The sequence below is a fragment of the Macrobrachium rosenbergii genome, chromosome 40 (genome assembly GCF_040412425.1).
Source record: "Macrobrachium rosenbergii isolate ZJJX-2024 chromosome 40, ASM4041242v1, whole genome shotgun sequence".
Taxonomy (NCBI): Eukaryota; Metazoa; Arthropoda; class Malacostraca; order Decapoda; family Palaemonidae; genus Macrobrachium; species Macrobrachium rosenbergii.
Genome location: NC_089780.1, coordinates 7,024,573 through 7,039,791, shown reverse-complemented (window position 1 = coordinate 7,039,791; position 15,219 = coordinate 7,024,573). Strand labels below are relative to the sequence as shown.

General features: G+C 36.4%; 3 protein-coding genes across 4 annotated transcripts in view; 2 read left to right on the top strand and 1 right to left on the bottom strand.

Moving 5' to 3' along the window:
- Window positions 1-7,207, bottom strand: part of LOC136826084 (gastrula zinc finger protein XlCGF57.1-like) — a 28,590-nt gene extending 21,383 nt beyond the window's left edge. Inside the window, exons 1-2 of one of the 2 annotated variants that reach the window (XM_067083048.1) lie at window positions 6,996-7,207; window positions 5,981-6,156 (exon numbers count right to left, since the gene is read on the bottom strand). The gene's annotated coding sequence lies outside the window, so the exon portion shown is untranslated. Of the gene's footprint in view, window positions 1-5,980; window positions 6,157-6,949; window positions 6,973-6,995 lie in introns of those variants that run through there. The other variant, XM_067083049.1, reaches the window with a different exon arrangement.
- LOC136826094 (uncharacterized) lies at window positions 468-5,431 on the top strand. Its single transcript, XM_067083066.1, has 5 exons — window positions 468-1,064; window positions 1,514-1,854; window positions 2,214-2,422; window positions 3,978-4,134; window positions 5,015-5,431. The coding sequence occupies exons 1-5, from the start codon at window positions 980-982 to the stop codon at window positions 5,246-5,248; spliced, it is 1,026 nt and encodes a 341-aa protein (XP_066939167.1). The 5' UTR covers window positions 468-979; the 3' UTR covers window positions 5,249-5,431.
- A 3,775-nt stretch (window positions 7,208-10,982) lies between the features above and the next one.
- On the top strand, window positions 10,983-15,125 carry LOC136826083 (uncharacterized). The gene is made up of 4 exons (XM_067083044.1): window positions 10,983-11,565; window positions 11,939-12,144; window positions 13,778-13,934; window positions 14,527-15,125. Exons 1-4 carry the CDS (start codon window positions 11,098-11,100, stop codon window positions 14,755-14,757), a joined length of 1,062 nt encoding a protein of 353 aa, XP_066939145.1. The 5' UTR covers window positions 10,983-11,097; the 3' UTR covers window positions 14,758-15,125.
- The last annotated feature ends 94 nt before the right edge of the window (window positions 15,126-15,219 follow it).

Genomic DNA, 15,219 nt, shown 5'->3' with positions numbered 1-15,219 from the left:
AGGACTTCATTGCAGGAATAAATATATTTTATATAATTGATAAACCAATATAAAAAATCTACCTATATTATCTTCTATATACTTAAAATGAGGCCTAGAATATCAATAAGAATAAAAATGAAGGAACATGGCGCGAAATTACACTTCAAAAATAAATAAAGATGACAAATTGTTTTTATTTTACCGTACAAGACTTAGGTCTAGGCAAACTCGTTCATATCCCCGCACGCAGAGAGAGAGAGAGAGAGAGAGAGAGAGAGAGAGAGAGAGAGAGAGAGAGAGAGAGAGAGAGAGAGAGAGAGAGAGAGAGAGTTTACAGTACATAACCGGGCCACGTCACGCGAAGCCATAATGACTTTGAGGAAAATGGATATTACCTGTTTTAAGTTTTCTGATCATAGCGGAAGTCTCGTATATCAGTCTGGGACTGAGGAGCAAGAGCCCGTGCCAGCACAAGGCTGGCTTAATCTAAATCATCAAAATTGAAGAAAATTAATCGATGTTTATTTGGCAAAATAAGGTAAGCAAAATTAGGCCAATGTAGTTAAACGCCTCAAAAATTTTTTAAATTAGGTTTTAATAAAATTATATGGTAAGAAAAGTAATTTAAAAACAGATAATTTTGTAATTTTTTAAATTATGAACAAAGTCAAATAATGTTTAACAGTTTTTTATTAGAGAACTAAGACATAGGCCTATCGAGATTATTGGAATAATTAAGCAAATAATATAAAATGTTCGAAAAATTATATTAAATTTGTTTCCTCAAACGTAAAGAGCAGAGATCCTTCAATGATTGTTTGCTTCAAGTGCTTTCAATGAAACGATTCTAACTAACTTATAAAAGTTATAAGTAGAGCATAAGCTGCGTCAAATTACTTTCAAGTATATAAAAAAGCATTTTAAAGTAACTGACATCGCAAGATATCTATAATGATCTCCATATTCTTTTTTATTTATTATTTTTTTTTAGGTAAACATGTCTCGATCCAGAAGTCAACAGCGCCAAATTGCATTCGTGATGGCAGTTATATTCTCGAGTTGCTTTCTCCTTCTTTCACGAGGTTGGTAAGTTTGGAGTCACTTTCACCACACTCAAAATATTGGAAGTTATCCATTACTATAATGTAGGTATATATGGTCTGTCTATGGAGCAACAGTCTGTGCTGGTATAATGCCTGTCTGGTCTAGCAATTACAAATTAGACCTACTTTGGGTCACCTCAGAATTTCAAAAATCTGACCAATTTCTGTAAGTAAAATTTGGGATGTGGTGTTCTACTGGGTGTTACATTTGCCTTAGCTTCTTACATTACTGGATGCATACTGTGTGAATGTATTTATTCATTCCATTTGCAATTATTAATCTATTTACATCTTAGAAACATGATTTACTTTGCACTTCTGAATTCTATCAGAATGAAGCAGATGGGTCTTTCCTGCTCATAGCTGTCCTTTTGTTTTGTTTTCCCCTTTTCTGTCTCCCTGGATTAACGGATTTCTTTCCATTGCAGTGCAAAACGGCCTGGACAAATCTCTCGCAGAAAGACGCAACGAAAGAGAACACGACAAACCGATAAGCAACGATAGACAGAACAGCAAGAGGGATTTGCAAAGGGCGCTCCATAATTCCACAAGAGATCCTGAAGGTGTGACTGAAGAAGGAACTACCGCCTCCAACGGTTCCTTCCCAGTCGCGTACCAAGACGACCCAAGGCTCTTATCATACGTCCGGGGCCTAATCCATCCGCCTGCCCCAACATACGTCCCGTATAACTTTACCAGACACTGGAGGAGATACTTTTCTCAGTACAATCGGAGCATTTACCTCACTGAGGAGCTTCTCAAAGGGGTGGTAGGTCTCATCAGTGTGGGTGGAATGTTTAAAAAATTTGGTGATATTGATTGATCAGTTTGACTGATTGGTCTATTGATCTGGCCCTGATGGGGGGGATTTTGGGTTGAATTAAACGTGATTTCTATTCTATAGATAAAACTGCAAAGAATTCTGGTAATGGACATTTTCTAACCAAGGTCTGTGCTGTTCAAATGGGGTATCTTTCTTGTAGAAGACAAGCTAAAGATTACAAAGGTTAGGATATGGTCACTTATTGGTCTAAACGTGAATACTCGCCAGAAAGTGTTCAGGAAAACCTCTTGTCCACTAAATGCAGACAACCAAATCTCAAAGATGTCCTCCACTTTCTTCGACAGCGCGGCGGCATCTTTGTCGAACTGGGGGCTTTGGACGGAGAGACACACAGCAACACGGTCTTCTTGGAAAGAGAACTGGGGTGGACGGGGCTCCTCATAGAACCTCTTCCGGAAAGTTTCAGGAGCCTCACCACGAAGGGGAGGAAGGCTTACTCCATCAATGCCGGAGCTGCGCTCACCAACAAATCAGCCATCAGACATCTGTACCGGTATTAGTCCTCCATTGTTTTTTCTAAGTTTACCCTACAAGCATCTTATGAGAATGAATTACATGGTATAAAGCATATTCAGAAGCAATTTTAAAATATTATAGCTCAATCCGTGAAGAAATTCTCTCCTAGTTGGTTTTCCTTTTACAAAATTATAGTGGGTGGACTCATTCAATCAAAACCTAATTTTTATAATACTTCTTGTACCACAAGGAACAAATCTTATGAAAAATGTTTTAAGTCTGAAGCATTTTCCTGAATAATGTTTAATGTTTAATGAACTCAAAAATACCTAACGAAAACATTGTCGCCAACTGTGATTTTAAAATGAATCTCCGCATTATTTGCCATGACTCTTACATAGGCTACAGGGCTAGATTAAGATAGTTCATCTTTAAAGTGTCATAAACTCACTAAAGTGTTGCTATACTCTGTCCTCTTTTATAACATCCATTTTTTGTGGGGCATTTTCATTTCCTATCTTATGGCTTACCTGCCTCGTTTTCCTGTACAATATAAATCTCTACCCTATTTCCTGCCAGCCCTCTGCCAACAATATGAAGTCTCCCTTCTTCCTTCTATTCAATCACTCTTTGTACCTCTTCCTTCCAACAACATGTCTTATAAAAATTCCCCAATACTGTATTATACGTCAGACTTCTTTTCTTCCAATGTCAGTCTTCCTCTTTTCATAGTTTCACTAGCTCTTCATTCTATGCTTTACGACCTTACTGCTTTTCTCTTTCATTTAATTAAATACATTTTTATATATTTACAGTATTACTTTATTTTTTCTGTATAATAAGTGAGATTTCTTTCTGTATTTCCCTTTACCTTCTCTCTTAACTCCAAATGAACACCTTAATATTCTTTGGAAGCTTGAATTTTGAGTCAATGGCCCTGTGGGCTGGTTCCATATGAATAGGGTTCATCTTCTGAATAATAATAAATACTGTCAAATTCATTAGCATCAGTCCAGGCTGTGTAAAACATGCCCCACCTGGTAAATAAGCTTAAAACTTCTCAACTCATATATTATTTAAAAACCAACTTCAGCAAATTTAAATCTTTGAAATGATAAGACCTCCAATACTGCTTCTCCCCTTCTGATTTCTTTTGGCAAAGTTGTATCATCTGTTCCCGAGAGACCATTTTGTCATACCTCTGCTTGGTGGGACTTATGCTGAAAACTTTCCCTTAAATTCTTGAAGTCTCCTTCTAAACTGACTGATGGTAGATAAATAAACCAAAAAAACATGTATTGTATTCCTAAGATCAACTTAATCTCAATTTTCTTACATTTATTTGCCCAAGTTCTATCGCATCTTCAACCATTTCATTTTCGAAAACAGTTTCATTCCTATTTTTCCTGCATCAGAATATTGGAATTGGGATATAAAATTTAGGTCAATGGCCAAGTGCTGGGGCCTGTGGGGTCATTCAAAGCTGGAAGGGAATTGAGAGTAAAGATTTAAAATGTGTAACAGGAGGAAAGCCTCACAGTTGCACTATGTGTACTGTAAGTATGTTTAAACTTCAGGAATTCTCTTAACAGGGCCTATGATTACACGTCAGTGGGGCTACGCCACATCAAAAACTATACAATAGAGACGACTGCCGTCGAGATGTTTCCCCTCTACACCATGCTTCTGGCTGTAAACATCACCGTCATCGACTTCTTGTCATTAAATGTAGAAGGAGAAGAACTAAAGGTAAGGCTAACGTTGAAAACATACGAACGTATCTCAAAATCTCCGTAATAAGAATGTTCGTTACTTTCGCAGAATTATTGCTAACTCTACACTGAATTTTATAGTAGCACTGTACAGTACAGTACAAACGAGTTACATTCTGAACGGCTGTTCATATCTTGAATTGTTTATAAGTTGGTCTTCTTGCCTATTCAAGTACAGTAGAATATAAATTCAATACAGTACTGGATGGATGCTTTTTCATCCAAAAACACAATACTTTACTGTACACTTCACATACAGTACTGAATTTTATAGAGTACAGTACTTTATTAATATAAATGATACATAAAACCTAAATAAGTTGTGTTGATAATACAGTTATTTCTTACCGAACACATATTTAATCTACGATCCCCTTTGTCCATATCTCTGAATGTTCGTAACCTGAATGCTCACAGGTGTCTGTATACAGTATCTGAAACATGAAATCCCCAATTATTAAAAAAAAAAATTAAGACCACTAAGACTCATCATTTCAAGTAATGGTTCGGCATTCAGCTGAACTCATGACATGCTATAAAACTGGCAAGTCACATATGGAAGACAGACATTTTCTAGCTGGAAAGAGAAGTGAATTCTACAGAGGGTATTCTGGATAAAACTGTCACAAATGGACGTGACTGTATCAAGCAAACTATCCAATCACTGTAGCCCCATTTCCATTCTACTGAAATACAGAATTGGTTTTACATGCACCTGGAATTTTTATGCACAATGTATTCCGGTATCAGGACAAAACACTGCTTTAATATACAACCAAGTTGCCTGTTATAGCATAGCATTTCAGTAAGGCTGCATTTGCAAACCTCAGACCCTAATTCTCATCCACTTCTCGCAGGTATTACAAACAGTGCCTTGGGACAAGGTGCAGGTCAGGGTAATGTGCGTCGAAATCAACCAAGTTGAAGGTGGGGCTCCAGCAGTGATAAGTTACATGGTGAAACAAGGATATATTCTATTAAGTCTTAGGTACATAGACGCCTGGTTTGCTAAAAAAGAACTTCTGGAAGAGACGATGGGAATAAAACTCGTTCCGAACAATTTGGAATACAATGTGGTGCATGATTACTGATGTTCAATAAATTATTTTATTTATTATTTAGTGTGAGCCTTTTCTTATACACCAAACTTATCCCACAGAGATCAACAACTATCATTTTGTTCAGTTAGGTAACCTTTCACACATCTGCTAATACGCAGCCAATCTGTCAAACTTCTCAGCTCCAGAGGCCTTTTATTCCTCACACTGTTGAACTGTGGAGTAGCTTCTTTGTATATTACCTACATAAGTCCGTAATTTCTTTCAAATGAACACCATAATCTTTGGAAACTTGAATTTCAAGTCAATGGCCACTATAGGCTTGTTCCATATGGGTTTATATTCTGTATAATAATACTGTAATAATAATATCCTATGTCCCTCTGGGTCCAAGCTAGTCCCAAAGCATTAATTTGTCCATCCTATGGCTTTTCCTTAAAAAGAGGTGAACACAAATGTACATATAAATGAAAAAAGAATAATCGAAACTAGAAGCAAGAGTTGAATCTTTTTTTTCCTTCCAAAAAACATATCTATACAGATAAATAATCCAGTTTTGTACAATGAACTTAAGAATGGGAGTGGTTCCTTTTTCGTATTAACTTTTGAATCTAGTTGGCAAAATGTGCAACATCCTAAACGTTACATTTACAAAATGTCACCGCTTGAGAAAAAGACTGTAAGAAGATTCTAGGAAAACCTCTCATTGGGACATATCTGGAAATACAGGACACTTACAAAGAAAAGCAAGTTGTTAAGACTTACGAGATGTGAGGTTAGTTACTGCAATCATCCATGGTTTCTGATGACATGGAATGGGAGTTGCAAAAATACAATATACATTAGTTTATAATACGGTTTCTGTGGGTCGTTCACTCTTCCTCTTCCTCGTCTTCGATGGCTGGCTCGTCATAGCGGTGCTTGATGTGCTTCCACAGTTTCTGCAAAGCAAGACGCAAAAATTAGTGACTTGAAAAGGCATAACCCACAAAAATTATAGACTTTTTAAAAATGACAAAAAAATTAGCAACTTGAAAAAATAAAACTTACAAAAATAAAAGGCTCTACACAAAAAATAAATAAAAGAAGACACGAAAATTAGCGACTCGAAAAAGCAAGACACAAAAATTAAAAGCTTCTTTACATCCACACACACAAAAGGAATTTTCCTAGGGAACGGAATGGAATATAGAATTCGGGCCAAAGCCCAAGCGCTGGTACCTATGAGGTCATTCAGCGCCGAAAGGGGAGCAGCAAAAAGAATGACAGGGGTTGCAGCTACGGGCAGAAGGGACGCTGCAAGGAACCTCAAGTGATGCCTGCAGTGTGCCACGTGAGATGCACTGATGGCACTGACCCCCTTCGGGGAATTTCCCGAGGATACCACAGCTTTGTTCAGTATGCCGACGATGCAACACTTGTGGGTGTTGTGAAGTCTCCATTTACGAGAAATCTAGCCGCCCTCAGCCTTGCAATAACCTAGATGTTGCGACGCCAGTTTTGACAGACATAATCAATCAATCAATCAATCAATCCACTGCCTTGGGGCTGGAAACGTAACTTATTTACTCTGAGATTGTTACCTTGCCTTGCCCTGCCTGGCTCTCAGCCATTTTATGAGCCATTGCCATTTCTAAATATGTTATCTAATGTCAAGTCTCTCTCTCTCTCTCTCTCTCTCTCTCTCTCTCTCTCTCTCTCTCTCAACTTCCTCGAAAATCACTTCTCAATCACCTCGTCTCTTAAGATTAGAATTCACTTTAGCTGGGGGGATACTCACGTGATTCAAAATTTCGGACGGACCCTGGCACGCCCACCATGAAAACACGCCCCTCTCGCATGCTACGTCCTTTTTGGGCGTAAATTGGGTATTTAACACTGTAACGGCATCATCAACACTATCTCCAGCCATTAATAATAAGCAATGAAGTTGATGAGAACACTATTTCTCAAGTCAACCGCTTCTGTCACTTGTAGTAATAGTAGTAATAGGTTGGCTTTATCTTTGAAACGGCTCCCCTACTCTTTTTATTTCTCCTTTGTGTTTGTTTAAGTTTTTTGTCCCTGTAAAGCTACAATTCTTTTATAAATTCTTTCCTATTTCAATTTCCCCCTTCACAAGATCTGTAAATAAAAATATGTCAGCTATCAATTCCTCTTTATTATCCTGATATGACTGCTGAACAAAACTGTATCTGTTTCTAATCTCATTTTTTTTTCATCACAGCACAAACATTTTGTATCTTCCCTTTTAGTCTATTCCTATCATTTAATTCTAGTATGCCTTGTCTAGCCCTACTGATCAGCATTGTTTTTTTAGTGTTATTCCTCCTTTGTTTGTGTCTGTTTAAGTTTTTTTTTCTCTGTAAAGCCATAATTCTTTTATAAATTTATACAACAAAAACATCAAGAGTTTGCGGCAATATACAGAATGTTTCCGAGAGTTTATGATACAGCATATTATAGAACACGGTTCCTTTTAAACATTATATAAGGAACATAAACTACAGTAGGTTTCTGTTTCCTAACAGTTGCAGTTATTATTATTATTATTATTATTATTATTATTATTATTATTATTATTATTATTATTATTATTATTATTATTATTATTATTATTATTATTCAGAAGATGAAGCCTATTCATATGGAACAAGCCCACTAAAGGGGACATTGACTTGAAATTCAAGCTTCAAAGAATGTTAAGGTGTTCATTACGAAGTAAGACGAGGTAAAGGAAATAAAAAAAGAAGAGACACCACTTATTAAAAAAGAAAAAAGTAAATTAATAAATTAACAAACAGATAAAAATGAATTAAAACGCAAGGAGAATTTGGACCATCGAAGGATGGCCTCTTGTTCGTCACTTTTTCGTAAGTTGTATTTCAATAAAATCTTTCACAATTCACAACTGATCCCTAATCCCCTTTATCTGCCGAGAGCAACCAGGTTCTTCTTTCATTTTAATACATTTTTATATATTTATTATCTTTTTTTATTTTTAGTAAGTATTCCCCTTTACTTCCTCTTACTTCTTCGTAATGAATACTACATTCTTCGGAAGCTTGAGTCAGTGGCCCCCGTGGGCTTGTTCCATATGAATGGGTTTCAGGTACTGAATAATAATAATAATAATAATAATAATAATAATAATAATAATAATAATGCATTCTGGCGTCGCAACAGCAGAAGTCATAGAAGGGCGCCAAAATGCTCAAGTCTCTTATGATAAATTTAAAAGAAGAGTTTATTTGATTCTAAATATTTCGGCTCACTAAAAAAAGTAACTGATCTACTCAGCTACACAAAAAGCATATCTTATTAATCTTTTCATATATTTTTTCATCTTACTTAAATATAAATGTATTGAAAACTTATCTGACTGCAGCAAAAAGTATGCCTAGATATTTCTGCTCACTTAAGAAGGTAACCGGTCTACTTGAAACACGAAAAAGCGTGATGTTATTCTTATCCTTTTATCTAATTTACTTTTTTTATATATACAACTTGCGCGTAAATTAGTCAAGTAAATAACGAACCACTAAGAAAAAAAGACTAACAAAGATCAACAAAGAAAAAACGCGAAAACGATCGCATAATGGATGCCATGTTCTTTCATCAAACTTTCCTCTAACAGAGATATACGTAACTCCTCGCCGAGTTGTAGGAAAGAATGGATGAAAATTATTACTCTCACCTCTCTCTCTCTCTCTCTCACCCTTTTTTTGTTTCTGTACCACACACACACACATCCTCACACGCGTACAGAATATTTTTAATGACGATAAAAGTCATCCGCTCTCTTTCACACACATACGTAAAGAATATCTTTGTTCCTGCCAAAATGCCACTCGCTTCTTGTCAAGTGGAACCTCCTCTTTTGACACCATAAATGGAGATGAATAATAATAAACACATCACATTCTTTCAAATTCCGGGTCACCATTATCAATCACCATAAGCATGGACTTCATAGTCTTCATAAGAAGTTTCCATGATTGATGAATTAATATACAAAAATAATACTTATAAATAACTCGTACACAATTAAACGAAGGTTGGATCATTAATAAATATAAAAATGAAGGAAAATTGTGTTAAACTAAAGTTTAAAACTAAATAAAATGAGTTTTTTTTTTTATTTTACTGTACAAGACTTTGGTCTCAGCCAACTCGTTCATTCGTCTACACGCAAACACATGATGGAGAGAGAGAGAGAGAGAGAGAGAGAGAGAGAGAGAGAGAGAGAGAGAGAGAGAGAGAGAGAGAGAGAGAACCTTTCATATATGCTTGTCTTTTCCTCAATGGTAATGCATAACTGAGCAACGTCAACCGGTACGATTTTAAGACTAAGGAAAACAGTAGATGAATATTATAGCTGTCTAAGTTTTCTGATCAGCCGAAGGTTGCGGAGCAAGAGCCCGCGCCAGCACAAGGGTGGCTTAATCTAGACCAGTCAAAATTGAAGAGAATTAATTGAAATTTATTTGGCAAAGAGGATTAAGGTAAGCAAACTTAGGCCTATGGTAAAATGCCACAAATTTTCTTTTAAAAATTAGGTTTATTAATGTTATATTGTGAGGAAAGTCACTTAACAATAGGGAAAGTCACTTAAAAACAGACAATTTTCTCTTTTTTTAAAATTACGGAAGAGATAAAAGTCAGTTTAAGCAGTGTATAACATTAATATAAAAAAGATTAGTGAAACTTGGTTTAATGGTACTATAATCAAGCATAAAGTGCATCCTAGGCCTATGTTTACTCTTATTATAAATGTACGGCTAGTTAATTCACTTAAAAATAGACAATATTGTCTTTTTTTTATTTATAAAAGAGGTAAAAGTCATTTTAAGACAGTGTATGATAATATTTAATATTAAAAAAAATTGGTAGAACTTGGTTTAATGGTACTATAATCAAATTTAAAGTGCAACCTAGACCTATGTTTACTTTGATTAGAAATGTGTGGCTAGAAAAGAAATTTCAAAACAGACAATTTTTTCTTTGTTTTAATTATTAAAGAGGCAAAAGTCCATTTAAGATGTATGATAACATTAAGTATTTATAAATTAGTGGAACTTGGCTTAATGGCACCATAATCAAACATAAAGTGCAGCCTAGACCTATATGAAGATCACTCAAATGATGACGTTTTGCTGTTTATCTATTAGAGAACAACGATATAGGCCTATCGAGATTGTTTAAATAACTTTGCAAATATAAAATGTATGAAAATTATTATATATATAAAAAAAAATGGTTTCTTCAATCGTATAGGGGCCAGAGATGCTTCAATGATTGTCTCTGGTTCAAACGCTTTCAATCAAACGATTCTAGCTAACTTATAAAAGTTAAAAGTAGGACATAAGTTGCGCCAAATTACTCTAAAGTATATAAAAAACATTTTAAAGTAACTGACATCGCAAGATATCTATAATTGTCTCAATAATCTTTTTTTTTTTTTTAGGTAAACATGTTTCGATTCAGAAGTCAACAGCGCCAATTTGCACTCATGATGGCAGTCATATTATCGAGTTGCTTTCTCCTTCTTTCACGAGGTTGGTAAGTTTGGAGTCACGTTCACCGCAATCAAAATACTAGAGGTTATCCATTACTAAAATGTAGGTATATATGGTCTGTCTATGGAACAACAGTCCATGCTGGTATAAGGCCTGTTTGGTCTAGCAATTACCAATTAAGACCTACTTTGGGTCACCTCAGAATTTAAAAAATCTGACCAGTTTCTGTATATATAAAATTTGGGATGTGGTGTTCTGCTGGGTGATACATTTGCCTTAGCTTCTTATGTTACTGGATGAATACTGTATGAATGTATTTATTCATCCCATTTCCAATTATTAATCTATTTATGTCTTAGAAACATGATTACCTTTGTACTTAAGACTTTCATCAGAATGAAGCAGGTGGGTCTTTCCTGTTTATTTCTGTCCTTTTTTTTATTTTTCATCTTTTCTGCCTCCTGGATTAACTGCATTTCTTTCCATTACAGTACAAAATGGTTTGGACACACCTCTGCAGAAAGACGCAACGAAAGAGAACAAGACAAACCAATACGCAAAGAGAGACAGCACCTCAGGAGGGATTTGCAAAGGACACTCCATAAATCCACGAAAGACCCTGACGATGTGATTGACGAAGGAACCACAGCACCCTACGGTTCCTTCCCAATAGCATACCAAGACGATCCTAAGCTCGTATCCTACGTCAGGGGCCTAATCCACCCTCCTGCACCTAGAGACGTCCCGTATAACTTTACCAGACACTGGAGGAGATACTTTTCTCAGTACAATCAGAGCATGTACCTCACTGAGGAGCTTCTCAAAGGGATGGTAGGTTGCATCAGTGTGGTGGAACGTTTAAAAAATTTGGTGATATTGATTGATTGGTTTATGACTCTTTGGTCTATTGGGGGATTCTGGGTTGAATTAAATATGATTTCTAATATTCTGTAGCTATAAAACTGCAAAGAGATCTGGTACTGGGCATTTTCTAATGTAAGAACAGGCACTTGGTCTATACCAAAGTCTGTGCTGTTCAAATGGGGTATCATTTCTTATCCAAGGCAGGCTATAGATCAAATAGGTTAGGATATGGTCACTTATTGGTCTAAACTTGAATACTTGCCAGAAAATATTTACGAAAACCTCTTGCCCACTAAAGATACCTAGTAGTCTCAAAGATGTCCTCCACTTTCATCAACAGCGCGGTGGCACCTTCGTCGAACTGGGGGCTTTGGACGGAGAGACCCACAGCAACACGGTCTTCTTGGAAAGAGAACTGGGGTGGACGGGGCTCCTCATAGAACCTCTTCCGGAAGGTTTTAGGAACCTCACCACGAAGGGGAGGAAGGCCTACTCCATCAATGCCGGAGCTGCGCTCACCAACAGATCAGCCATCGAAAACTTCAAGTAAGTTGTGTGTGGTCAGATATCTGTGCCGCTGTTCAATAGTACAGTGCTATTATGTGCTGAAAGCAAAAATCCTTCACTGTTTCTCTAATAAGGGAATAAATTACACAGTATAAAGCCTATTCAGATTCATTTTTAAAATATTATTGCTTGATCTGTGAATAAATTCCCTCCCAGCTGGCTTTCTTTTAAAAATTTTTTAGTAAGTGGACCCATTCAATCAAAACTTTTAGTGTTTGTATACTTCTTGAACCATGAGGAACATAAATCTTAAAGAAAAATACCTTTCAGTTCTGAAGCATTTTCCAGTATAATGTTTAACGAACTAAAAAATTCCTAACAATCTCTTGTCACTAATAAGAGAACACTTTGAAATTAGTGTCTCTGCAAGGTGCAGTTATAAAATCATTATGTGCATGCCATGACTCTCTTACAGAGGCTACAGGGCTCGATTACGATAGTTCAGCTTTGAAGTGTCATAAACCCCTTGAAGTGTTTATACACTTGATCCCCTTTTACAACGTATCCACCTTTCCTGGGTCATTTCAATTTCCTACCTAGTAGCTTGCCCGCCTCATTTTCCTGTACAGTATAAATCTCTACCCTCTTTCAACACTTTGAAATCTCCCTTCTTTCTTATATTCAACCCTATTGCTATTCTCCTTGAATTTTAATACATTTTTATCTATATATTAATTTATTTCTTTCTTTTTAATAAGTGAGATCTTTCTGTATTTCCCCTTACCTTTTCTTACTTCCTAATGAGCACCATAATATTCTTTGGAAGCTTGAGTTTCAAGTCAATGGCCCCTGTGGGCTTGTTCCAATGAATAAGGTTCATCTTCTAAATAATAATAAACACTGTCACATCAATTAGCAACAGTCCATGTTGTTTAAAACATGCCTCACCTGGTAAATAACTTTAAAACTTCTCAACTCATATATTACTTAAACACAGACTTCTGCAAATTCAAATCCTTGACAATACTGTGCCTCCTGTCTCTCCAGACTTCTTTCTCCCAGATTGCATCATCTGCTCTTAAGTGACCATTTTGGCATCCTTCTACTTGGCTTTCACTTCCGGAAACTTCCCCTAAAATACTTGACATCTAATCTGCCAGGTGACGGGTGAATAAACCAGTAACCATTCATTACATTCCTAATCTTAATTTTGTTGCATTTATTTGCTTATGTTCTATCAGACCTTTAGCCATTTCATCACTGGAAACAATCTCTTTCCTATTTTGCCTGGATCAGAATACAGTATCAGAGTTGGAATATAAAATTTAGGGCAAAGGCCAAGTGATGGGGCTATGGGGTCATTCAACGCTGGAAGGGAAATTGAGAGCAAAAAGGTTTAAAAGGTGCGGTAGGAGGAAAACTGCGCAGCTGTGCTATGAAACGATTGTTAGAAAAGCGTGAAACTTAAAATGGAAAAAGGTATTATGAATAGAGGTGCAGTAAAAGGAATGAAAGGGTGCTAGGGGCCAAAATGAAACTGCAAAGAACATCAAGTAAGCCTACAGTATACAGTGTGAGGTGCACTGTTGTCACTACTTTTCTACAGGGTGGATCAGAATACGTGTAGATATGTTTAAACTTGTGCTCCACCCTTCATAAATTCTTTCGACAGGGTCTACGATTACAAATCGCTGGGGCTAAGCCACATCGCGAACAAAACGTCCGAGACTATTGCCATCAAGACTTTTCCACTCTACACCATGCTGTTGGCCCTAAACATCACCTTCATCGACTTCTTGTCGCTGGACGTAGAAGGAGACGAATTAAAGGTAAGACTAAAGTTGAAAACATACATACAGTACATATCTCAAAATATCCATAGTGTGGATGTTCGTTACTGTCTCGGAATCATTGCTAACCCAACATTGAATTTTAGAGTAGCACTGTACATCATTATATCTGGAACATGAAATCCCAATTATAAATAAAAAAATAAGACCACTAAGATTACAGTAATCAATCCGAGTAATGGTTTGGCATTAGGCTAAGCTCACGAAGTGCTTTAAAACTGGCAATTACATATGGAAGGCAGAAATTAGCTAGCTGAAAAGAGAAACAAATTCTACAGCTGTGGGTATTCTGAATGAAAATGTCACAGATGGATGTGACTGTACCAAGCAAACTACCTGATCACTGTATCCACATTTCTATTTTACTGAAATACAGTACCTGTACTTATATTGAAAAAGAAAAATACAGAATTGGTTTTCCATGTTCCTGGAAATCTTATGCACAATGTATTCAGGTACCAGGACACCAAACACTGCTTTAATATACAACCAAGCTACCTGGTATAGCACAGCTTTTAAGTCAGGCTGCATTTGCAAACCTCAGACCCTAATTCTCATCCATTTCTTGCAGGTATTGCAAACAGTGCCCTGGGACAAAGTGCAGGTCAGGGTAATGTGCGTCGAAATCAACCACGTGGAAGGTGGCGCTCCTGCGGTGATAGATTACATGGAGAAACAAGGGTACATTCTAGTAAGTCTCAGGTATATAGACGCCTGGTTTGCTAAGAAAGAGCTTCTGGAAGAGACGATGGGAATAAAGCTCATTCCAAACACTCTGGAATATGTGGTGGAAGATTATTGATGTTCGATAAAATATCTTTGTTTTATGTGAACCTTTTTATATACTTCAGAATTATCCCACAGAGATCAACAACAATCATTTTGCCTCCCTGGGGACATGGTGCAATTAGAACCTCGGAAGTTCAGGCAAAGATGCAATGGATTACCAAGCTAAAGCAATTCTTGTATTTTAATAATTTACTTTCATTATTATCTATTTATCAGTTCATTCATTTATTTTTATCTTCTAATAACTGATCTCTTTTTGTATTTCCTATTACCTTCTGTTACTACTTTCTAATGAAGACCATTTTCTTTCGAGGCTTGAATTTCAAGTCAGTGGCCACTGTTGGATTGTTCCATAAGAATATGGGTTTATCTTCTGTACAATACTGTATTAATATCATCCTATGTCCCTCTGGGTCCAAGCTAGTTGCAAAGCAACAACTTGGCCATTCTATGGCTTCTCCTTCAAAAGAGGTCA